Here is a 25,951-nt window from a genome sequence, read left to right on the forward strand (position 1 = left end):
TGCAAGCTATTGGCGACATGCAAATAATCTATGTCGTTCGCTATATACTATGTCCATGCAAGTAATGGATACGGATCACGCGTAACAGCTCTTCTAGTGCTCTCTTCTAGTCCGGGTCTACAAGTGTCAGTCTTCTACTGTCCGGCTAGAGGCCGCTCGTGTCGTGGTGCGGTCCTAGTCAGTGAACTATTGGCTGACGTTCTCTCACAGCCTTCTCTGCTCTTGCGTTCTTCATCTTCCTGCCGGCCCTTATCGTTATGTCGGAACAGTCTTACCGTGGAACGACTTGTGTAACTTACATTTTGACGTTGCCTTGTACAAAAGCAGCTCTTACAACTGTCATCTAACGCCCACGTTAGTCACTTGACACAGTAGCCCGACTGATACGTGGCCGTTAGATGACTTTTAGAAGTGCTACTTTGCTACTCGTTCTCATAATGACGCAAAAATATCGAAACTGGCATGCTGTCGCGATTCCACCCAACATGATATTCAGCTAAATTGTTTGTAAAAAATATTTTACAAATTATTAGATCCCGTGCCCTAATTCTCCCATGTCAGTTTTCATTGTGACAAAATAAACTTGTCGTCGCCTTGTGTTGTGTCCGTTCTAAGCAAATAATCATAACGAGTCGACTATCTATCTACCTCGACGTCAAACTCCACGGTATTAGTGCGTATTAGTGACTTCGCTTATGGAGACAGATTGATAATTATTTGACAATGGCTGCGTGGGATTAGCCGAGCGGTCAGAGGCGCTGCAGTGATGGACTGAGCGGTTGGTCCCAGTGGAGGTTCGAGTCCTCCCTCGCGCATGTGTGTGTGTATGTGTGTGTGTGTGTGTGTGTGTGTGTGTGTGTGTGTCTTTAGGATAATTTAGGTTAAGTAGTGTGTAAGCTTAGGGGAAAAAATGACCTTAGCAGTTAAGTCCCATAAGATTTCACACACATTTGAACAATTCTTTTTATTTTACAATGTAATATTTTTATCTACTAGCGTTATTCGCAAGCTGAGGAATCAAACGGTGTTCCAAAAGCCCTAAGACCTATAGGAAAAATTCAGAAGCAGGTTCAAAAAAAAAAAAAATGGTTCAAATGGCTCTGAACACTATGGGACTTAACATCTTAGGTCATCAGTCCCCTAGAAAGTAGAACTACTTAAACCTAACTAACTTAAAGACATCACACACATCCACGCCCGATACAGGATTCGAACCTGCGACCGTAGCAGTCCCGCGGTTCCGGACTGCAGCGCCTAGAACCGCACGGCCACCGCGCCCGGCTTTGGAAGCAGGCTCTGGAGTGATGTGCTACAGTAAACAGTCTGACCTAAAGTACTTCCACTAATTTTAGTACACTGTACCATCTTTATCCCCAGATCTGCTGAAATAGATTTTTGTAACGAACGAAGGAACACACCTGGAGTAAAAATAACCGTAGAAAGAAATAAGACCTGAGCAATGTGGGCCGCTCTTCATCGGTGTCGTTGTTGGAACAATGGTGGAGGCTTAAGTAAATTCTACTCGGTTATTAGGCCTTCTCCATATCATCTCCTGAACAGAATCCCGACAGCTGCTTAAGGAATGTAAGAGGAAAATCACGCGGCAGAGTCACCCAGAGGACTTTACTTTCATTAAAAACAGCCGATTCCCGCTGGCTGTCCACGGAACGGCACGAAAGGTGATGTCACCGTCACCGTCAAACGCAACGTCACTTCACGTAGCCCAATACCAAACGGTAAAAGTGAGTTTATGAGATACGATCAGTGATACAAAAATTCGGAACATAGTATCAGAATTATGGAACAAATACTCGTAATGTACTTTAAAGGCCGGTCGCGGTGGTCTCGCGGTTCTAGGCGTGCAGTCCGGAACCGTGCGACTGCTACGGTCGCAGGTTCGAATCTTGCCTCGGGCATGGATGTGTGTGATGTCCTTAGGTTTAAGTAGTTCTAAGTTCTAGGGGACTAATGACCACAGCAGTTGAGTCCCATAGTGCTCAGAGCCATTTTTTTATTTTTGTACTTTAAAGCAAATTTCATAAGGGATGTTCTTGACAACGTTTGTGCGGTAAACTATACTGACAGGTGTAGTCCAATAAGTGGTGCAGAAATCAGATCGCAAAGTTTGTGACATATTTGTGGGAAGACAGTTCGACACGGTGTAGAAACAACCAACATACAGATGTCTGTACATATTAAGGTACAACGTATAAAAATATCTGCACTTATACCCGTTACATCCCGTATGTACAAACGAGGGCGTATCAAATATGAACTATAATTTAAATCTGACAGATGTGATAGTGGACGGAAATGGGCGCGATTTTGACGGGATGCTGTTGGGTATGTATGGAATATCCCTGTGACGGCGCAGTTGTGTGACATTACCGCTCGATTCAGGTCACCATGTGCGAGCAAGAAGCATACAAGTCTGTTGCGCAGCGAGTAGCCCAGTTCGTCATGAAAATGGTACCAAATATGTAGAAATGTTGAGGAGGCTCAATACAGGGTTGGGGAAGATACCTTTCTGACGTCCCTCTTCTTCTTTGGAGGATGGCATCAAAGAGTTGATGGGAAAATCCGTAGCAAAGTCAGGAACATTCAATAAAGCAAAGTTTACAAAGAATCACTCCGTTTTATATTTGATCATCACCGCACAAACAATACAGAAAACATTTTCACCTTATCCACCGTCTTTTCCTTTTTCTCCTTGTAAGTAACATAACAATTTCTTTATTAGGGTTAATTATTCCAATTTGAAAAAAAAAAATTATTCAGCGAAATTTGTTTCATCAATGTATGTCCTTATTCAGGCACAGTCTGAGCGTTTTCTTCCTCTAGGTTTTGTAAATCCTAAATCATTTCATAAGAAAAATGTGCATCACGAAAATAAAGCAAGCAATAAAATGAAGAGTAAGAAGACACAAAATCACAAAACCCACTACTACGACATGTGAACACGCCTGAAATAAGTTAACTTCCGATGTTAGCAAACGACGTGCCCCCCCCCCCCCCCTCCCCGCCCCACCCCCTTTCCACCCCATCAACGTCAACATCGAAACTTTCTTCCCGAGAAACTTTCACGATCGCGTCTCGTTCTGTTCCATTAATGGCCTGTGTGAATGCCTCTCTCTATTTCAAATGCATTGTGGAATGTTTTGACGTTCCGATCCGTAAAGAGTGAATCGAACTTTATACAGTGTTTGAGACATTGACCTATGTAACCCAGGAACAGTCGCCAGCGTTGAAGGCGTGGCACTGCTGCCTGGACCACGTGTGGCTTTGAAACTGCAGATGACGCCATCCTGGGTAGACAAATAAGCTGTTGAGATTAACGACAAGTCATTTCATCTGCGTGGCCGTGGGACAGAAGTTAAACTGCTGACTTGCACTTCCCATTTACCCATATTATCTGCCTGTGGCCTCTTTATCTAAAGAAGAGGATTTGGCTCGAAGCATGTATGTAAACCTTTTATATCCCACCAGTTAAGAACATCATAATCGTTATACTTGAGACAGAAAAGTAACCATCTCCTTTTAAGCGCAGAGTTAACTCTTGAATAAAAGCAGAAACGAGGTACCACAGTGAACTTAGACTTTCTTCTTGATAATTACTAGATTGAAATCCTCTTTTGCTGTGATGGAGAAACAAAGTAATGATGAAATTTTTTTCTTAACTAGCGACATGCCCCGATTTCAAGCGGGTAGCATTAAATATCCTCGTCTGCACAATCGGTGTGGCGTGGCGGTACTAAACTGTATATCTTACCGGCATTGTGTGAAATCCTGGTATTCTATAGAATGCCTGATGGCTTTATGCAAACTAAAAAAATTAAATTTTTTGTGAAAGTGTTATGTACTTTTCTTAGGAATTTTATACAATTCCTAGGCATTATACAGAATGCCCAGCACCATTTACTCAAAGTAAAAAGTATTAAATGGCACAAGATGAGAAGCCTTTATTAATGAAAACGGATTTGAAACTGAAAGAACAAAGCTACGAGATAAAGAACTGGATATATGTACCAGAAAACAATGAAGGAAGAATTGAGATTAAAGTATTTGTTGCAGCAAGGACTCGCTTTTCTTCTTCACAAAAAATTTTACATTTTGGCAATCTGACCTTGTACATACAAGGTGCGACAATAAAGTAATGAGACTTATTTTCTTTGCAAGATGTGGCAACCTTGCAGGCTTGTGTAGGCACAATATCTTTGACCTTGGTCTATAAGCTGCTTCTAGTCCAAGTGGCACATCGATGCAGCTGCTCAGTTGTGTAGTTGTGGTGTAATAAGTTAACACGTGTTTGTGTCTCTCGTCAGGGAAATGGAATGGTATGCCATTTCTTTTTGCATTAAATTGGGTGAAAACACGACGACAACTTACGGTAAGCTTCAGAAGGCTTTTGGAGAAGTGGTTATGTCAAGAGCTCAGGGTTTTCGTTGGCATAAAATGTTTAGTGACGGCAGAATGAATATTGAAGATCAAGACCGCAATGGAAGACATCAACCTCAGGGAGAGATGTCAGCTTGGCCAATATGTGTGAACTCGTACGATCTGACCGAAGATTATCTGTGAAAATGATTGTAGAATAACTGAACATCAATCGAGAAACGATTCGTCTAATAATAACTGAAGATCTTGGTATGAGAAAGAATTGTGCAAAAATGGTCCCCAAAAATCTCACACCACAACAGCGAAAAACACGGAAAAATGTGGCAGCCGATCTGTTAGAGCAAACGGAAATCAATCCAGAATTGTTGAGCGTGTTATCACTGGTGATGAAAGTTGTTTTTTTTTTTTTCAGTACGATCCTGAGGGAAAACCCCAAAGTTTTTAATGGTGCTCAAAGGGATCACCCAGACCAAAAAGATCTCGCTTGTCAAAGTCAAAAGTGAAGTGCATGCTTGTACGCTTCTTTGATTCCAAGAGAACTGTTCATAAAGAGTGGGTGCCTCCTAGACAAAGTTAACCAATATTACTACAAAGAAATTTTAGAAAGACTTCGTAAGAGAGTTCATCGTGTCCGTGACAACATTGCCGATAGTTGGATTCTGCATCACGATAATGCGCCATCCCATACTGGTATGTCAGTACAGCAATTTTTAACCTCAAAACAAATTTCAGTACTACCACAACCATCGTATTCACCAGATATCGCTCCGAGCGTCTTTTTCCTGTTTCCAAGAATCAAAACGGCGGTCAAGGGACCTCTTTTTCAGAAACATAAAATGTTCAAAAAGCTGTGACGAGGGTCTTTGGAGGATATTGCAGAAGAAGAGTTCCAGAAATGTTACCATCAATGGCAGAAGCGCTGGAAAAAGTGTGTGCGATCAGAAGGGAACTACATTGAAGGAGACAACACTAAACTTGACTAAAACGGTAAGCAACATTTTTTTTTACATCAGTCTCATTAGTTTACTGTCGCAGCTCGTACATTTCATGACAAAGAAGAATGTGAACAGAATATTGTTGCCACTAAAACACTATCTGGAATGTCCTACTTGTTACAGCATGAATGCTAGAGAGACATTTTGAATTGCTCTTAATTTTCTTTTTGACACAAAGACCCCTCATATTTTGCCATTTCGGGTTGCACATACACCTGACGAATCCTTGGCCGCTTCCTGTCGACTGAGGAGTTGCTGCAGATCGGAGAAGATTTTCTTGGTCAGGAACGTCTTCAGTCCTCATTAATTTCTATGGACATACGACGGATTCTTATCTTGCACAAAGTTGCTTTAAGATTCCTTTTGCAGTTGCAAGTCGGTAAAAGCCATCTTCCGTCACGTTCATAACAACTGACAACAGGTTGCTTGAGTCACCCCGCCCTTTGTCGACGTCTGGAATGGGAACTCGCACAGTGGGGCACAGGAGGAATTTTTTGTCAGAATCCCTTATTTTTTGGACTAAATTTCAAGTTCCAGCTTCGATTCCCTTAGTTTCGTCAGCTTTCTCAATACTTAAGCGAACACTGCACAAAATGCTAACACCATAACCTTCTACTTCGTCGCCGTCAACATCTTTAGGAGAATGTTAACAGATGGCATGAAAGTTTCTGCCAAACTTTTGACGTGTATGAGCGTCGCTGGTAGACGCAACTGATATAAGAAAAGTAAAGATTTTCGGTAATCAAAGAAATGGAAGGCTCTTTGATAACCGTGGCTTCATCATTGTTTTGGTTTCCTCCAGCATGGAATGCATTCTCACCTATCTCTTCTGCAGAAGCCTTGCATTGATTCATCTCGTCTTTATTTCTGCTGTTGTGTTATTTGTGCCGTCTCTATTATTTTTCCAGCTGTCCCCCAGTCTCTACGTCTTGTAAAAAGTCGTCAGGCAGGGACGACGTAGAGAGACCTACTCTAACTTTGCAGCTGAGCAGAGCGTCGTATGGTGATCTGTCAATCCCAGAATGACTAGCTCTGTTTTTCGTAAGTTAGACGAACCGCAGTCCGTCATTCCAGCAGCTAGTTTTTTCATCTTTCATCCAAGCATGTAGCATATTTTCAGTGTCCTGATTTGCTCTTTCGACACTCCCCTGACTTTGTGAGTGACGCGGCTTACCAGAGACGATCTTCAAGGTGGGCCAGTACTCCTCACCACACTTACCGTATTGTTTGCAAATTCCCTGCCGCTGAGCACCAAGCAACGTAAACAGGGTGATGAGGTTACAGACTTCTTCCGCTGTTTTTGATTTCAGAGCCCAGAGAACTACAGACCTTTATAAACTTGTACACACTATCAGGGGGGAACTGAGAATCAATGAGATCGACCTGACAACGGGAACTGAATTCAGAAAAAAAATGGCTCGACTACAACACCTTCTTCAACACCTTTCTGCTTTTTCAGGCAAGGCTCAAGGCTCATAAAAATGAATGTAAAGTCCAATGCATAGCTTATACTTAAGTGAAAGCTCTTCCAGTATCCTTTCTCGGCCTACATGACCAATAGCTAAATGGGCCTAATGCATTATGTCAGGTGAATTGGAGTCCGCGACGTAAAATTGAATAGCAGTCGTACCTTCTTTAACGGGATAGATCAACTTAGTCTCATTCCCAACCGTCATTACGTCATAGCGTTTCAGAAACCTGCAGTCCCGTAGTTCATGATCGTCTAAGCCTTTTTCACATCGTTGACTAACTTTCGGTAATTCGTTTCGATTGGGAAAATACAGACTTTCAACACCACTGGCTGTTACTTGAGATAATTCATCGCAGAACTATCGTTGCATGTCAGCATGATGTGATTCCTGCCTTGGTACTGCACTCCCTTCCGACATGTTGATACATGGTAAGGCAAAAAAAGTGGCTCGGATAACAGGGTTCCAGAATACTAAGAAACACAGCACAGTAAAGGAAATACAGTACTAACCTGACTATAGCTGTGGTATCGATAGCTACGATGCCACGGCGTAGGTACAAGTTCTTAGGTTGGCACTACGAGAGCGTACGATCCAAACCGACGACAACGCCCTCTAGCCGGTGCTGTGCTCCTCTACGAGTGCTGCTCCAGATTCAGCCCATTTGATCAAGAGCAGACGACCGACCAACATTGTTTCATTTTCATGGTGGGCGATACAGATTTTGCCCGTGTAGCTTCTGTTAGCTTTGATACATCCGGTTTCGCACCTACGTGCTCCTCAGTACGAAGTTATGTATCCATTTATTTACTGTCTTACCTAGAGTAAACATCTTTTGCTTTACTGCAGCACCGACGTATTTCTATCTCACCTGCTCCTCCTAGCTTCCCACATTTGGCCTACCATTTAAATTACAAGAGCAGACCCACGCGCCACCTTCCAGGCGGGATACAAGAATAGTATGCGCTGAACGTCACCAGCATTCATCTCTTGACACTTTTCGGCCCTCGTCAACAAGTTGCTGAAGGCGGATCGAAGATGGACGGCCGGAATTGCTGCCATCTCACACGGAATGGTTTGCTGCAGTTATTGTAGACAATGAGGGTTGTTGAGATACACTTTAGACTTGAGGGCTCCCCACTCAAAGTAATCGCACATTGATAGATCAGATAACTTGGGTGGCCATCTAGGAGCGCGACCTGACTGACCTCTGCTAACAACTCTGTCCTCTGTCAGGCGTGAAGATTGTGTAAATATGCTCCAAGGTTCTGCCGGTTGTATGAGCAGTTGCTTCTTTCTGTTGGATGTGACTGCAGGTCTTTTGCTCCTCCGTTAACGCACACTTTCACGTCGTCATGTCCACTCGCCGGGACTATTTTTATTTGCCCCATCATGTACAAGAACAATGGGAAAGTATTGCGGGAGAGCAGCTGTGGAATTTCAACCGGATACTATACGTTGGAGAACTGTTGTGGCGATGTCCGTGTTGTGATGGTTAATGTTGCACAACAATGCGCTGTCTTTGTAACATTAAACAAAGGCCCGAACGCCACTACAAACACTGGTGGCGGGAAAAAATGGCGGAATTAGGCGTATTATGTACTTTGCCAGCAGACAAGCCGGCGAGGTATACAACGCCTAGACAATGTATAAAAAAATGTCTCTGATCACTATGGGACTCAACTTCTGAGGTCATTAGTCCTCTAGAACTTGGAACTAGTTAAACCTAACTAACCTAAGGACATCACACACATCCATGCGAGTGGCAGGATTCGAACCTGCGACCGTAGCGGTCTCGCGGTTCCAGACTGCAGCGCCTAGACAATGTATAAAGTATCAGTCTTTTCATACTTTGACGTTCGATTTTAGTCATTCTATACATTACCTAGGCATTCTATAGAATGTCGGATTTTACACAATGCTGGTAACACTTATACAAACCTTCCCCGTGAATCAGTTTGTCTATTAGCGAAAACCGTATCAAAATCCCAACAGTAGTTCTTCAGATTAGCCATCACATGCAGACAGAAAAACGCGGCAGAGGTCTTTAATTTGTAATAAGGTTCTACATACAAATCTATTATCGTGTAAAACTGTGTACAGTAAACTCTCGTCTACAATTTTTCGTGTTTATGTTACATCTTCTGAGAATGTTTTCTATGGGTTTTGTTTTTACTAAGCAATGTTAGAAATACGCTGAACAGCCACACAGACTAGAAAAGGAGGATTGTTTCCCTAACATACTGGTTGCATGATAAAATATACGTGCAAGCTTCATAAGGATCATTTTGTGTCATAGTTTTCTTCCCTAAAATCGTTATATTATAATGCCGATTCGGACCCTTCTATAATGCAAATAATTGTAATTTTTTAATGACAAAATATGTTTCAATATCTTTGTAACATCAATGGGTACTTTTAATCAGGTCTATGAAATACAAACATGTTTTAAGTAATAACTCTGTAACAAAAATTTGGTCTTAAAACGGCGCGGCAGCTCCCGCCGGAGGTTCGACTCCTCCCTCGGACGTACGTGTGTGTGTGTATGTTAATCTTAGCATAAGTTAGTGTAAGTAGTTGTAAGTCTAGGGAGCGATGACCACAACAGTTTGGTCCCTTAAGAATTTACACATATTTGAACATTTTTGGCCTTAAAACATTTTATGTCTCTGGGTTTATTACGTTCTTAGTAAACTACAGAATAAGGTAAAATGTTTTAGGCCTAATTCTTGTAACAATAATAATTACGTGAAAAGTACACGAGCATCACAGGCATGAGTAAACGACTCACTGATGGCACAAAGGTGCTGAAACATGTTTGGGTGATAAGGAAGAACATTCGTTTGCTTAATACGCTTCCCAGTATTCCAATTATTTAATGAGGGAAAGCGACTGCTTTGAGCTTCAAAATCTAGGATTCTTTGCATTCTGTCGAAAATCCATCGGCACACAGGCGGGCTGCGTTTAGTGTTGCCAGATGCCCCGATTTTCGCGGAATGTCCCGATTTTGATAGGCGTCACGACCCGACTCACGTAAGCGTTAGGCCCGACACAAATGTCCCGACTTTTGGGCTCTGCTGAGAATAAGAACTACAGAGCGTATTCACTTAAAAAATGGTACAGTACATGAAAATACAGAAATGAGCTTCTGAACGCGTCGATGACAGTAAGCAAAAAAGTTAGAATACGGTGCACCAGGTGGTCACGATCATCCGCTAAACTGAAACACTACAGCGAATGCCCAAAGTGTACTTTTCGAAAACACTCAGCCGCACGGCTTCTATTGTTGGGTTATTACCATCACGCCTCTACTTCCTGAACAGTGATTCAACGCCAGCCTTAAAATCACTCTTGCCCATTCATAGGCCGCGACTCCTCCCGTCGCGCCAATGAGTACGCGCCTTATGCTGAAGCGAGTCGGAAATTTGTTATTACCTGTAGTTGACACTACCGATGCACAGAGCTGTACCTTTAACTGCAAATGTTCCTGTCCACCAGCCTTATACGTAATCTGTTATAAGGAAATAATTACTTAATGGTTGGAAATTTACGTTCTTTTGTCCCGTCTTTTAGGTCCTTAATTCGCCAATTTTTGTAAACAACCTGCCCTGATTTTCTGAGAACTAGACCTGGAAACACAAGTAGGTACGTCAGCCCATTTATGTAATCGTTGAGCAACTTTCATCATTTATACACATTGTAACAACTTTAGAACAGCGTTTCGTCGACTTTAAGCCACCTCAAACCGTAGCATACAAATTTCTCGAGACTAATGATCCCGATTTTCCAGCGTTAATCTGCCTATCTGAAAGTTCTTAGTTTGATCGTGTCCTCCTTGCGGTTAGTTCCCATTCACTATTCACCTAAGGTAAGTTAGTTCTGTAAGTCCACGATTCTTAAGCCGGTGTTAATTCCATGACCATATTTTAGGGGAAGGAATAGGCCACGACCGCGAGAAACTATTCCAGTCCTTACGTAAAGTGTTTTATTTACGCAACTGATAGTTTTATGTAATCCACCCATAAAGATAGGGTGGTCTGCTATTGAAGGGTCTAAACTCATTGTCTTTTCAGCCAAATATCAGACGAGCTGATGGTGTGGCGTGAGAGACAAAACTAGAAACATCTGGAAGGGAAATTCCAGATTCAGCAGTTGACTTACAACCAAGGCTGGTTAAGAAAGGGGGGAAGGGATCAAACTGTTGGTCATCGATCCCTGCAACCAAGGGAAACATCCCGAAGACAATGGTAACAACTGAGGGATGGGAACTAATTTTCATTTAGTTCTGAGTTAATATGCCCCCAGCCGGCCGCGGTGGTCTCGCGCAGTCCGGAACCGTGCGACTGCTACGGTCGCAGGTTCGAATCCTGCCTCGGGCATGGATGTGTGTGATATCCTTAGGTTAGTTAGGTTTAAGTAGTTCTAAGTTCTAGGGGACTAATGACCACAGCAGTTGAGTCCCATAGTGCTCAGAGCCATTTGAACCATTTTTTAATATGCCCCACGCAAAATAATGGAAGCCTATGTATGTACATGTGTATTTTTTTTATATAGCAACTATGTTTTGTGGGAAGAATGCCCAATTTATCTGACAAGTGAGTGTTTGTTATTAGCTACAAACAGTAAAAGAACTAACTGAACTAATTTTCATGTAGTTCTGGGACAATATGTCCCACACGAATAATATGGGAGCTTAAAGTAAATATAGGTGTATTTGTTTATATGTAGTTACAGTTTTGTGGGAAGGAATGCCCAGTTTATCTAAGTTGTTGTTATAGGCTAAATACGGTGACCTAACTGATTTATATGATGGAGTAATGAACACTGTCCTTTTTCAAAGCTGTCATCGTCGCACTTAAAAGCTTCAGACTGCACTAGCAGAAATGCACAAAACAGTGCGAAGGTGAATGGGCTCTCACACAAAAAAACTGAACGCAGGGATCGCTGATCGTCGGCTACGAAGGCAGCTGTCTCGCCGCTTATCCTGTGCTGCCATCTATTGGCCGCGACCGCTACTGTAAGTCCGCAGTGCCCTGTATAAGGAGACCTTGGAAATTCCCAATAGTCCATCAATCAAGCGGGGTACATTGTAAATATTGGTCACCGCTTAGTTATTTACACTTTCCATAAATCATATTCATGATGAAATTATAACGTAGAACGGATCACCTGCACGAAAGTTACGAACATTTCATTCAGTAGGAGATGCAGCAATCTGCTTTCCAACACACCTGGGTCGTTTGTTAGATACTATTTTCATAAGCAGATAATCGAACAGTATTTGTGGTCGTTTTGATCAGTATAGGTCACTGATGTATCTATTTCCTTCTGGTACTTGTGACTGTCACAGATTTCTCAAAATTATTTGTATTATTTATTTTCACATGGGAACACAGGTGCTGTGAGGCTGTTATAAACAATATTACGTGTTTAATCACATTTGCCTACGGTAAACGAATTTGCAACCAACATGCAATAATTTCTTTTTTTGAATAATAAAATGTTTTTTGCCTCAACTTCTCATGACAATAAAAATAATTCAACGTATATTTATCAAATTATTAAATATGTATCAATCATTGAATCTGTAGGAAACCAAAACCAACGTAAACCAAAACCAACAGAAATACAGAACTGTTTCGCACACCACGTGTCACCTTAGGATATGCAAGAGCGTCAACTTGTGTAAAATCGCCGTTCTCGAGTGTTTAGCAAACAGCTAAAGGGATCCAACTAATTGCAAATTGTTTTATTGGCCAATATGCGAATCTCTGCGTCTCTGTTCAGAGTGAGTCAAGTGGTTTGGGTTTTCTTCTTTTTTTGTGCCGGACGGGGCATTGACGGTTTTTAGAAAAGCTGACTGTAGAGAAATAAGGTGCTCTAGTAACTAAATTCCGTGTACTTACCTCCACATCCCCTGCGATTTTGTCTCCCTGGTGAAGCGTTAAAGAAAGAAAAAGTATTTTTGTTAGTTTCCTAGGTGAACAGGTATGTTTAAAGTGATCAACATTTTATGTCTTTAATACTCTGAGTAGGGATTTCAACATGCAGCACATAGCGCAACAAAATATTTTTAGCTGCCGTGTTACTGGTGATTTGTCTAGCGAATAGTTGGTATACAACACTGAAGTCACTCCCAGAGTAAAAAGTAAAATCATTGCTGACTGTTTTAGTGAGATGACGTAAAAATGTCGGCCATATATTTATATTGTTCTTCGTGACGAAAATCACGAAGACTATCTTACATATTAGGTATTTATTACAATCGATAATGTTTAGTAGCCGCTCAGGTACTGTGCTGCTGTGCACCTAGAAAAATCGCTGCAAACACCTTTCAGGTATGAACTGATAATTAAATGGACACCCTAGCTGCAAACAGGCGTTGATGTACTTCATTGGGGACACGTGTGCCCCGACCGGGACTCGAACCTGGGATCTCCTGCTTACATGGTCCATTTAATTATCATTTCATTTCTAGCAAAGCTGCATGGTCATCTACGGTAACTGTTCTTTCGGGAACAGATACTACCGTCACATATACCTTTCAGATATCTTTGCTGATTTGAGGTGAAGCATCGGTGAGTTTCGTTGCTATTTACGGACAACAAATTTTCTAGGAATGTGTCACATGGATTATGATTTACATAAAGTTCAGGCCACTCCCTTTACGTTGTGTTCGTCAATAAGCGATCAATAATCCTCCCCCCCCCCCCCCCTTGCATTAAATACACGATGGACTGAAAAAAAAATTTTACTGTTTGTCCTGTATACTGGTTTTGTGAATCTCTTTGCGTTTTCTTTTGGAATAATTTCGTATTTCTTCAAATGACATCCACTTAACCTCTCTTGTGCAATATTTGGAAGCAATTTTACAAAAGCCACAGTTGCATCATTCGGAAAAAAATGAAGTGTAATGATCGTTTGGTAACGTTATTCAACCGCCTGATGTAAGTCTTTCTTTATGACGCCACTTCGGCGACTTGCGTGTCGATAAAGATGGAATGAAATTCTGAGGACAAAACGAATACCCAGTCCCCGATCGACGAAAATCATCTACTCCGCTGGGAATCCAACCCAGGACCCCGTTATCTAGAGGCAGTGACGCTAATAACTAGACTATGACCTGCGAACTGTTCAAAAATGTGTAATATGATGAATTTTATTAGTGGCTGTCCATCAACAATCTGTATTCGTTTTTTAAATTTAATCTGCGCCTATTTCGGAGTGAAATCTCTGTCTTCAGGCTCCACGGATTGAAACTGAGTGTCTCCATCTCAGCCTGATGAAGCATACACATGTTTATTTAATTAAAAAAGAAGGCAAACTTAACGTCTCCTCTCTGATGGCGTCATTTGCACACGAGCTCGGATAAAATAAGAACAGTGAAGGAAATTGACAAGTTAGTATTTCAGAAGAACATAACCATCAAAACATTTCAAGCTAATAATTACATGTAAGCGTAGATCCATTCAACGGTTTACAGTTAGTATTCGTGACGTAAAGTGCAAAGTCTTTCGTATTGCTTGAAATGATTGGATTTTGGAGTTATTTTGCCAGGATTCCCGATTTAATTCATTTTTCATTCATCAATATCATCCGTTCTTGATCGTCTGGACCTAAATCCAGTCGGGTCTTCAGTTAGAGTTGTTTTGGGTATTTGCTAACCTTAGAGTTAAAATTTTGCATATACTTTACATCCAGTTATTGAAATACTTATTCCCTGTATTATAATACACTGTTACGACCGTCTTAAAAAAAAGAGGATATAATGGCTATTGACCGGACTTCCGGTATTCTCACCATCTTGCAGCAAAATATTTTTGGTCGCTTAACCTAGCTGCTCCTAGGTTGTAAAACACCTCAGCCTTCTCTCCATTTTTGTCTTTTCAAGTTTATGTTTCTGCAGCTACCGGATTCAGGTGTGAGAGCTTTACATAGAGACCACGCTTCATTGCGTAAATAAATTGAACAAGTGGCTAATAGTAGATAGTGTCGAAAGTTCCATGCGGCTTTTCGCGGATGATGCTGTAGTATACAGAGAAGTTGCAGCATTAGAAAATTGTAGCGAAATGCAGGAAGATCTGCAGCGGATAGGCAGCTGGTGCAGGGAGTGGCAACTGACCCTTAACATAGACAAATGTAATGTATTGCGAATACATAGAAAAGAAGGATCCTCTGTTGTATGATTATATGATAGCGGAACAAACACTGCTAACAGTTACTTCTGTAAAATATCTGAGATTTGAAGTGGAACGATCATATAAAATTAATTGTTGGTAAGGCGGGTACCAGGTTGAGATTCATTGGAAGAGTCCTTAGAAAATGTAGTCCGTCAACATAGGAGGTGGCTTACAAAACACTCGTTTGACCTATACTTGAGTTTTGCTCATCAATGTGGGATCCGTACCAGATGAAGTTGACGGAGGAGATAGAGAAGATCCAAAGAAGAGCGGCTCGTTTCGTCACGGGGTTATTTTATAACCGTGATAGCGTTACGGAGATGTTTAGCACACTCAAGTGGCAGACTCTTCAAGAGAGGCGCTCTGCATCGCGGTGTAGCTTGCTGTCCAGGTCGTAGGTCAACTAATTCCAGAGACGACATATAGCCCAGCGATTGTTGGACCAAGAAGTTGCAGCGGTGGCGCCGCCAGAGAAGTTACATGCGCTGGCGCCGAGAAGACCGCCTTCTGTTTGTATACGCCGTGCCGTATCGTCTGCTTCTAGCGAGTACACACCAGCCCATCTAATATCCAGCCTTAACTTCTGGAATAGTAGCTGAACTTCAATATCTGCTGCCTGATATCAATAAATGTGTTTGTTCTTGTCACCAATTCTTATTAGTGTTTCAGTGTTCTCTCATATTGTTTCCCTCAGCGCACTATAAATAGCTGACGATGGAGATGAGTAAAGTCTTCTGTGGTTGTATCGCACTTCTGATAGAACTACAGTGCGCTGAGGGAAACACGTGATTAGAATACACATTTATTGACGAATACTCAACTTTGTACAAATCGGTTCGGTCGGTAGATCCTGAAGCTCAACTACTATTCCAGAAGCTAAGACTAGATACTAAACAGTTCTTTTCCCACTAGAACGTTCACTGAAGACGCGCTGCTGTGGACTCGCTAGAGGAAGACGATAGAGCACGCTAGTCGAGAAGACTAGGAACTGCCCTCTCTGCTGTGGCGCCATCGCATATCACTTCTCTGGCGGGACTACCACTGCGACTTCTTGGGGCGGCAATCGCTGGGCTATTGTCGTCTTTGGAGTCGGTTGTCGACTTATCGACGCTCGTGGCGCTGCCTGCTGTGCTTACGACACCACAATTACTTTGGTTAATTGTTCCTTTTGCACGTAACACACTTCCCTACCAATGTCTACCCAAAACCAGTCTCGTTTGACAGTTATGTTCGTTTCACATTCACACTGTTGTAACCATTGCTCCGTTGCCTCTCCACACTAATTAAACAGGTAATCACTGATCCCGGAACACACTTCATTTACGTTCTACTAACAATATGTTTCCCTACAACAGTTACTGATTCTCAAACACGACGCTGCATCAACCTCAAATGTCTTAATTCCAGGCGCCTTTCTGCAAACCGATGTAACACTTAATTATTAATTACACTTCCCACTAAATTCTGCACATTAGTTATCGCCGGCGTTCGGTGCGCGATTTGTACGGTACGGAAGCTCAACAATCAAGGCGCTGGGGCATTGTTGTCATTATAAGGCAGGACAATTGTCCCTCACAGAAAAGGCGCGCTAGGCTCCGAAAGTTCCAGAAGCCAGCTATTTACTAAAGAGTATAATATTGATACGTTTGACATCAAAGATAGCAATACTCCTTGCAAGATGAATGCATACCTTAGAAGAACTGCAATCGGAATGTCGCTAGGTTATTGCTGATATTAGCAATTTTCTTACTTTTATGTAAATTCCACATTTAGTAATACACGGAAATGTTAATTAAAATATTGAATTAATTTTTAATAATGGTAGCATCTTCTTATTTTTAATTACTATTTGCACAAAAATGCATATATTCACAATACACTAAAACTTTATAAATTATTCGAAGACAGAAAATTGACTTCTAGAGATTGAACATTACTACTGAGGCGTATAATTTTTTCCATTTAACAAAAATGCATTTCTCATATCTGTATCGAATTAATTTACATTCATAAGACCGATAAATAAAAATAAAAAGATTTCACTTTTATGAAAATTATTTGTCAAATAATACTTTCGGTTGTTAATAAAAATGGAGTTTTAATTAATTAAAACAAATTTGCTTGTACCGAAATTCAAATCAGCATCTTCACGTTTACAAACCTGTTACTCTATTCACGCAACTACGCGCGAAAGCGTTAAAAATACTCAGGTATCTCGAGTACGTAACCAGGCTTTTGTTAAAAGAGAGGAGGGAGCAATTTTTTTAAAAGGAGGTAGAAAAGATTCAGGTTTTTCATTTATTCTTAAATTTCCGTAACGAACGATAAACCATTTTATCCGAAAATGAGATCAGAGTTTTCACCAAGCGGAGATATAATCTCGTTACTTAGGAGTGCTGTATTTTAGCAAACCACTCAGCAACAGTCACGCTACAATGTCCTTTCACTCTCCAAGGTTATTTTACACTTTTTTTCAGTCTGGATTTTTGGTGGCGAAAATGCAAAGGCTGTACCTGGAATTATTCAACCTTAGACTTTCCCAAATTTCTTCATTTAAGTATGTCACTTCTTGACATGTAAGAATGAGTGTCCCTGCAGACAAATGCAAGGGTCTAAACGATAACAATTTGGATTTTTGTTTATGTATCATATGGCTTTTAGTGGCGGGAGTCTCCGAACAGATGCCTTGGTGATGGAGCTCATTTCATTTCCGTAGAAGGGCTGCACATTCAAGGGATTTGGAATCTGTCAGAAAAGAAAGGTAGTCGGAAGGAATGGCTGTGGCCTATAGTAACACAAAAACCCCGGTATTTGCCTACATTGAAAATGAGCCATTGAAAACCATTTTCAAGGTTATCGGCGGATGGATTCAAACCACCTAGCCTCTGAATCCAGGGATTGCTAGCTCAGCGTATGTCCTAAGCCACCAATGTTAAATTATCGAATTTAATTACCCATTATGATGGAATCTTTTTAAGACACCAACTTACAATTTTCCATAATTATTGGATGCACCTTTCTAGATACACTGCATTAGAATTATCACTAAAACTGTATTGTGGGGCATGTTATCTTTTTATTCAAACACTCAATTTCTTGACAGAATTTTGTAAATAAATGGACATACAAACAAAGCAACTCAGGATATTTTAATTATTTTAGTTCCATATGTGTTGACTCTCACTCTTGGCATGCTGTAAAAATTTAATGTCTCTGCCATCAGAACGTTTATAGAAAACGGGTCATTTATTGTAAAAAAAATAGTTAAGAGATATTGAGGTTTAAACCTTTTTTCCTTACAAATTCTTATCCAGACTTAAATTTCTGCCTCTTTTACGCACTAGAATTGCCCTGGCCCACGGTCTGTGTCTTCTTCAGTGTCACAACAGCCCAGTGCTTGCCGCCTCCTTTCCTTTCTTGCTTCTTTTGTCATTTGCTGAGCAGCTAACTCTGTTTCACGTACACGAAGAACATCCAGTTCCCGCAGTCCTCTAGCTGTGTTCTGTCCAAATCTTACCCCTAACTTCTCCAGAGCCGTAAGTCTTTCATAGTTCCAACCATTAAAAGTTATTACAGCATCAGACATTGTTAAGTTTAGATTGATAAGACCAACAAATACATTTTTAGGCACATGGCGCCACACAACATTATTGAAGAACTCATTCACATTCTGGATCTTCCCATGTAAACACTTCTTTAGTAGCTCAGGATTTGCCAAATCTCTGTAAATAGGTTTGATTGCCTCCATTACTGCCAAAGGAAGACAATGTTTATGTGTAAATTCATGGAGGGTGCCAGAAAATTCAGCTTGCGTATATTTACGCCAGGTGTTTGATGGAGGTGGGCACAAAGCTTGACATGGCTTTTCATCGGTTGACATTCGATGAAAGAAAGTGCTCCACACAGCTCTTTTCATCTTCTCTAAATTGTCACAGTTATCTCCAATGGCCTTCCCGTAATATTCCTGTAATTCATCAGTTACTTCGTCCGTTAGTCTTCCAGCACATTTTATTGTCTTGCCATCAGAAAATTTTGTGTTACCCAGCTTGGTTTTTAGGTTACACAGACGAGTTCCCATCCTTTTCTTGACACGTCCTACACACAAGAAATGTAGTTCCCAAGATATGACTGCTGAACTGTGGTAGTATATGCGTAGCCACGAAATTTGACAGTCACACGTGAACATTCAAAATGTTATTTGAAGGTCTCACAATTGCCCAATTTTAATGTATTAGATACCAAAATGTTCAAGAAAGTCCAAAGTACATTATGGAGTAGCAAACAGAAAATGTCAAACTTCTACGAATTTTACGTAGGGAGAGGGAGAGTTGAAGTGCGGGCTCGACTCGCAGGAACTCAAGCAGCCCGCCGAAAAAAATCTTTTAGATACGATCGAACTACAGAACGTGCTGCCATAGCATATCCCTTCCGCTCTGCACAAAGCCCTGACCATATTTCCGTAATGGATCGGGTTTACATAATTGTGTATCACCTGGGTGACCAGACTGGGCTATATTTAGCAATTTTATCTACTAACGATAGAATATTGAGCAAATTTTTTAAAGAAATGCTAGCACCGCCGTTTGAGCGATATTTATGTCGATCAACGCGATCTTCGGGTGACACAGGCAAATACCTGAGTATTTTTATGTCCTAATTTTACTTTAATGTTATTTGTAAATGTATTTACCGCTCTGCCCCTTTGTGAGATACTGAAATACTGGAAGCCCAAAATTCTGCCAGCCTCCACGAATCCAGTGCTAACATTACAGTACTGTAGGTAGGTAAATAATGTATTACAGTACTGCGTAAATATTTTTAATGTACCATAACGCTAGTGGATGAAATAAAATCAATTTTCCTCTTTCTTCTTGTTACAAAATTATCTGTAATTAGAAACTGGTACAAAAGCACACAGCACAAAACAATAAAAGTTAGCATTTACATTAAATTCAACTGTAAATGAGAATCTGACAGACTAACAAAAAAACTAAGCCCAAACACAACTAACAATTGTCTTAGTTAAAACGGAGGTGGATGATAACCGATAGTATCATGAATGTAAAGATAGTATAAATATATTGTCAGACTTGATAATATCGTCGTATGATTCAAAATCAAGACAGCTTTCAATTTCACTACACGGCAGCTCGATCGTGTGTAATTTCATTTAGGTGGTAGTGTGAGTCCGGACTCCCTGGACACACACCCCCACCCTTCCCCCACCTTTGGTTGCGACCTTGGGTATCTGATCAAAGACATTTGCATAAAGTATTGGGTGTTAGGAACGGATGGAGGGGTGGCAACACACTCACGGGCACAGCGTTTCTTCCAAGCTTTGCTGTAAGTAAATCAGGGGACGTCTCTCTTCAGTGGGTGATTGGTGGGATATTAGCAGCGAAAGAGATGATTTACGAATTATTTGACCCGTTTATTGTTTAATGCCACTCGACATTTAGAGACAAATTTCCTTGATTAAAAAGATAACACAGAGAGAATGTGTAGAAAGGGTCAATAAGGACGTACCCACATTTTTTATTTCAGCCTACTGAGAGCTGCGCAGATCTGAAAACATTTAATTTGCAAAGGCTACAGGAAAGATGCCAGGCATTTCGTGATGATGTTCTTACGAAATTTCGAGATCAACCTCCCGCTGCAGTTGGAGCAGGGGACCGTATAAATGAAGTTATATTTCTAGTAGTGTGCTTGCTGAGAAACTTAAGAAACTAACATCCAGTACTACAAACGTGAAATTAATGAATGAGAGAAATGTATAAGCGGCATTACAACACGAGCAATGTGTTGAGCCTGCAATTTAGATGTTCCTGAATCTGGAAACAGCCTAAAACCAGTGACTTTCTCTGGTTAATATTTCCAAATAAAATAAATACACGTAAGCGTACGTCCATCCCACACCTATCAGTCAGTATTCACGATATAAAGTGCAAAGCTTCTCGTACAGCTTGAAATGACTGGATATTTGAATTATTCCTCCAGGATACCGTCGAGCTTGATCTTCGGAATGTGTATACGGCATACACGGGCTACAACAAAACCCTCTCTACTAGCAGATTGAATTTTGCGACGAGAATCCAACTTGACAAGCTTACTTCACACTGCACCTCTCAGAAAGTTAGCATTATTTACGAACGCTGTCCGCTGTAGATATAATAGACATGAGGTCTCTGAGCACGCAGACGAAATTTGATTACTTACCTCTTTTCCGTTCGTCGATCCAACGGAAGTCTTCTTTCCTTGAGGCAGCTTGTAACAGAAAAGTGGACAATGCTTAGCAAACTCGAAATATACAGCACAATGTGTGTTGGTAAGCAACAGATGTGAGTAGCAGCTTTCCTAAACATGTAACGCACCACTGATAAGACCCCCTCGATACGATATGGATGTACTACTTGAAATAGCTAAAATTTTATTCTTAGCTTCTTGCCAAGTGACTGTAACCATTCTGTAGCGCTACCTCTGGCCTGTCTTCAGTATTCAGATGAAAAGAACCGTTCTCCAACAATACTCGTAGAGGGTAAATATCTTCTTTTCGTGTGATACCCTCGACAAATGACTAGCTGTAAATGACTGGTTTTCCTACCCAAAACGCCACGTGAATGTGAAGGTGACATAGCACCACGAAACGTACACATCATTCAATGAGTCAGAGCTCACTGGTATTTGTTTACATACAGAGGAGATAGGCTACACAAGGCTGCACAAAAGTACATGGGTTAAACGGGATATGAGGTCAAGGAGAAACATCTTTCATCTCCGAAACTATGCCGGCATTCATAACGTGTGGACACATTAAGCCATGTAGATCCCGGTAACACGGGGTTGAACACATTCCAAGTGAACGCAGACTGAACTGTTGTCCACGACGGTCGTCACCAGCGACATGAGCTAGAAATTGTGAAACAGTGTAATCAACAAGACCCACTGTATATTTGGGGAGTTGCAAATAATATGTATTTATTATTGAGCAATAAGCATTCGACGAAGCCCGAAGAACTGATTCGGTGCTCGATCGTAAAAGCCTTCGCGAGTTTTCTTCAGGTACGCAGTTCGTGCCTGACGCGAGCCGCGTCGGTTGTTTTCCTATTCCAAACCGTTGGTCCTCCAAATTCGTTCTCGCCGGGTGCGCTCTGGACACCGACCTACACCGAGTGTCTAGTGCAGCTTAGTGTTTTATCTGGCTTAGTATTAGATATGGTAAATCAATGTTTGAGACACTAACTTCGCCTCTTACTTGCATCCTGTAACAATTTTGATGCGATAATCGCAGTGAAATTATGTTTATTTTTAGGCCTTAATTATTCCTCTTCGTCAAGTTATCTATGTGACCTACGTAAACAGACATCTCTATCACTAACATTTAGTGGTGACTCCCTGCATAGGGCGGGGCGGTATTTACAGTCTAAGAGGTGGCGCAGTATCCGAAATGGTAAATAATTATAATTCAACACAGGATTACTGTATAGTGCACAATTTAATACTGTGAGTAACGTTCAATTACAAGGATTATTGGTAAGTAGGAAGTGACCGCATTTCGTCCATGTTGGACTGTGATTCTGGATCTAATCACAGACATCTGCGACTGTTTATGATATAACGGGCAAATGAAAAAAATTGTTTCTGTCGGCCACTCATTTTCTTCCACGGTGCGTTTGAAGGGCATGCTCCCTGATTTTCACGGGGACCAGTGGTTTACATGTGTACCCTTTTTCCTGTTGTTGTTGTTGTGGTCTTCAGTCCTGAGACTGGTTTGATGCAGCTATCCATGCTACTCTATCCTCTGCAAGCTTCATCTCCCAGTACTTACTGCAACGTACATGCTTCTGAATCTGCTTAGTGTATTCATCTCTTGGTCTCCCTCTACGATTTTTACCTTCCACGCTGCCCTCTAATGCTAAATTTGTGATCCCTTGTTGCCTCAAAACATGTCCTACCAACCGGTTCCTTCTTTTTGTCAAGTTGTGCCACAAACTCCTCCCCAATTATATTCAATACCTCCTCATTAGTTATGTGATCTACCCATCTAATCTTCAGCATTCTTCTGTAGCACCACACTTTGAGAGCTTCTATTCTCTCCTTGTCCAAACTATTTATCATCCATGTTTCACTTCTATACATGGCTACACTCCATACAAATACTTTCAGAAACGACTTCCTGACACTTAAATCTATACTCGATGTTAACAAATTTCTCTTCTTCAGAAACGCTTTCCTTCCCATTGCCAGTCTACATTTTATATCCTCTCTACTTCGACCATCATCAGTTATTTTGCTCCCCAAATAGCAAAACTCCTTTACTGCTTTAAGTGTCTCATTTCCTAATCTAATTCCCTCAGCATCACCCGATTTAATTTGACTACATTCCATTATCCTCGTTTTGCTTTTGTTGATGTTCATCTTATATCCTCCTTTCAAGACACTGTCCATTCCGTTCAACTGCTCTTCCAAGTCCTTAGTTGTCTCTGACAGAATTAGAATGTCATCGGCGAACCTCAAAGTTTTTATTTCTTCTCCATGAATTTTAATACCTACTCCAAATTTTTCTTTTGTTTCCTCTACTGCTTGCTTTCCTAGATGTAGCCAATTGTCTGTCATACGATCATTTGGAAGACGTGCCAGCAAAGTACGTGTTATATACGGGCTTCCATTTATTTCTGACGTCCCGAATAACTTTTTATCCAGAAGCAAAACAGAAATGTACCAAGTAAATGTTGTTTAGCTATCAGTTGAACTTTTTGAGTCATGAATCTTCTTCTGACTGGTTTGATGTGGTACACCACGAGTTTCTCTCTCGTGCCAACCTCTTCATCTCACAGTAGCGCTTGCCATCTACGCCCTAAATTATTTGGGGCAATACGCCATGTGACTGCCTTCATTGTAACTTTGCTTTTTAAGCAGACATGAACAGGAGTATGTATTTTTAAATCTCGCCCCATATTTTTATTCGGTAATTCACTTCCTCTCTACAAGACGTGCTCAAAGACGTTTCAAGGTGTATCTTTCACGTAAACATGACGTTATTAAAAATGTATTTCAAAATTGACTGACTCTCGTGAGTTAGCACATAGTGCAGATATCCAGAGCAACGTAACCCGGTCACTTGCTGGTGTTGACAGTAAACAAATCTAAACACAAGGCATCTGAGCACTTATCATTCAGTCAACCGTTTTTAGTTGGAAGATTGTGTCAGTAAATGTTCAACAATGAAGAGATGGTAGAAAGGCTACTCATCTATGGAGAATATAAATTAGCAGAACGGTAATTACAACAACATTTTCTTACCTGTTTTTTTTTTTTTCGTTGTGTTTACTGTCAACTCCAGCGAATAGCCGAGTTACATTACCATGGGCACCTGCAGTATGTGCTAATGCGAGAGAGACAGTTACTTTTGTGTTATGTTTTTAATAACGTTATGTTTGTGAATTAACACTGTGATATGATTTTGAATAGATACTGCTCGGGGAAGTAGATTACTGAATAAAAGATGTAGGGTGCTGTTTAAAAAAGATGCACGCCTGTTCATATCTTCGTAACGAACAGAGTTACAAGGAATGCAATTATGCTGGTTGATGCCCAAATACCATTTTTTTTGTTTTGTCACTGGACAAAAAATTTAACGTAGTTTTTGCCGTAACTTCCTCTAAATGATGTGTAACCCAGATTATTTGCAACATCCAGGAAAAGGAATAATCATTTAATCCACTGATACACCTGAAGATGAGCGTGCAAGCCTTCGAAACGCGTCATGAAGAAAATGAGTGACTGACACATATCATTGTTTATCTTTGTCTATCATAGGTAGTAGTGACTGCAGCCCATGGCAGGTGCGCTAACAATTCACTTAGTGTCAATCTTTTGAAAGTGGCAATGCTTGTAGTAGTCTCTCCTCACTCACCGGTGAAAATGATATTTAGTCAACAACCTAGCGATTTGAGATTCTGTGTTAGCACTTGGAAAGATGGCGGTTAAAGTCCTTGTACGGCTATACAGATTTAAGTTTCCCTAATTCGCTAAAAGCAAATGACAAGAGTGTCCTATTCAAAGTAACTGGCTGGTTTCCTTAACAAATCTAGCTAATGTTCCGCCTCTTACACCTTGTCGTTGGAGACTGTAAATCGTGATTTCTGTCAAGAAACAAGAGCGCACGTACTGTTTGCTATAACAGCTTGCCAGAAAAGACATGTATTCAAGTAACTTCGTAGGTGCTCCGCTGCTACTTTCGATAACACACAGTAGGTTCTTTTGAATGTCTCGCTTACATTTATGCTGCCCCGTAAGAGCATGTGATGTTAAGCACTGTATCTTGAGACACGGCGTGGGTCAAAAATGCAAGAAAAAGGGCGACTTCGATAAAAAAAAAGGGATATGAAGTTGGCACTACCGTGCGTAGCCAGACTGAAATGATGTGTCAGATCGGACTGAGTATACGTATATAAATGCGAAACGCACCTATTGTAGTGGTAGTGGGGACTTCCACGTACTATGTAAGGTAGCGTGAGTCTTAGGAATAGAGCTTAACGTGATTGAGTGATAAATTCTGAAAGACGCTGGCAACGTCCTAATTCGCTACCATTTGGTGAGCATCCAGTATGCTTCTGGTGTTTAAGACAGTACAGTAGTCAAGGAGTGTACAGATTCCCGATGGACGATGAACCGATCTGGAAATCGTGACGAAGGTTCACCGAGAGCACGCAGCTGTCCGAGGACGCGCGCGTGTGGGTGTGAAAGGTTCTGGCAACAGGTGGTGCGACGCGTGACAGGGCGTGTATCGTCTTACTGAACCGGAGTACTGGCGCTACGCAAACACAAACAGAGCACCTGCTGCACCAATATTTACACAGACTATGAATTTCTTCTCACTTCAATGCTACAGAACTAGTGAGTGCATTACGTG

The 25,951-nt window shown here is 41.1% G+C and overlaps 1 protein-coding gene across 2 annotated transcripts in view; it reads right to left on the bottom strand.

Moving 5' to 3' along the window:
* The window catches only part of LOC126281263 (solute carrier family 2, facilitated glucose transporter member 1-like), a 510,926-nt gene that overhangs the window by 371,851 nt on the left and 113,124 nt on the right, over nt 1-25,951 (bottom strand). Inside the window, exons 4-5 of one of the 2 annotated variants that reach the window (XM_049980075.1) lie at nt 21,256-21,303; nt 12,766-12,792 (exon numbers count right to left, since the gene is read on the bottom strand). The exons of the other annotated variant lie outside the window; for it this stretch is intronic. Of the exons in view, the coding sequence (XP_049836032.1) occupies nt 12,766-12,792; nt 21,256-21,303 (75 nt within the window). The remainder of the gene's footprint in view (nt 1-12,765; nt 12,793-21,255; nt 21,304-25,951) is intronic. 2 annotated transcript variants of the gene reach the window in all.

The sequence above is a fragment of the Schistocerca gregaria genome, chromosome 7, assembly GCF_023897955.1.
Source record: "Schistocerca gregaria isolate iqSchGreg1 chromosome 7, iqSchGreg1.2, whole genome shotgun sequence".
NCBI classification, from domain to species: domain Eukaryota; kingdom Metazoa; phylum Arthropoda; class Insecta; order Orthoptera; family Acrididae; genus Schistocerca; species Schistocerca gregaria.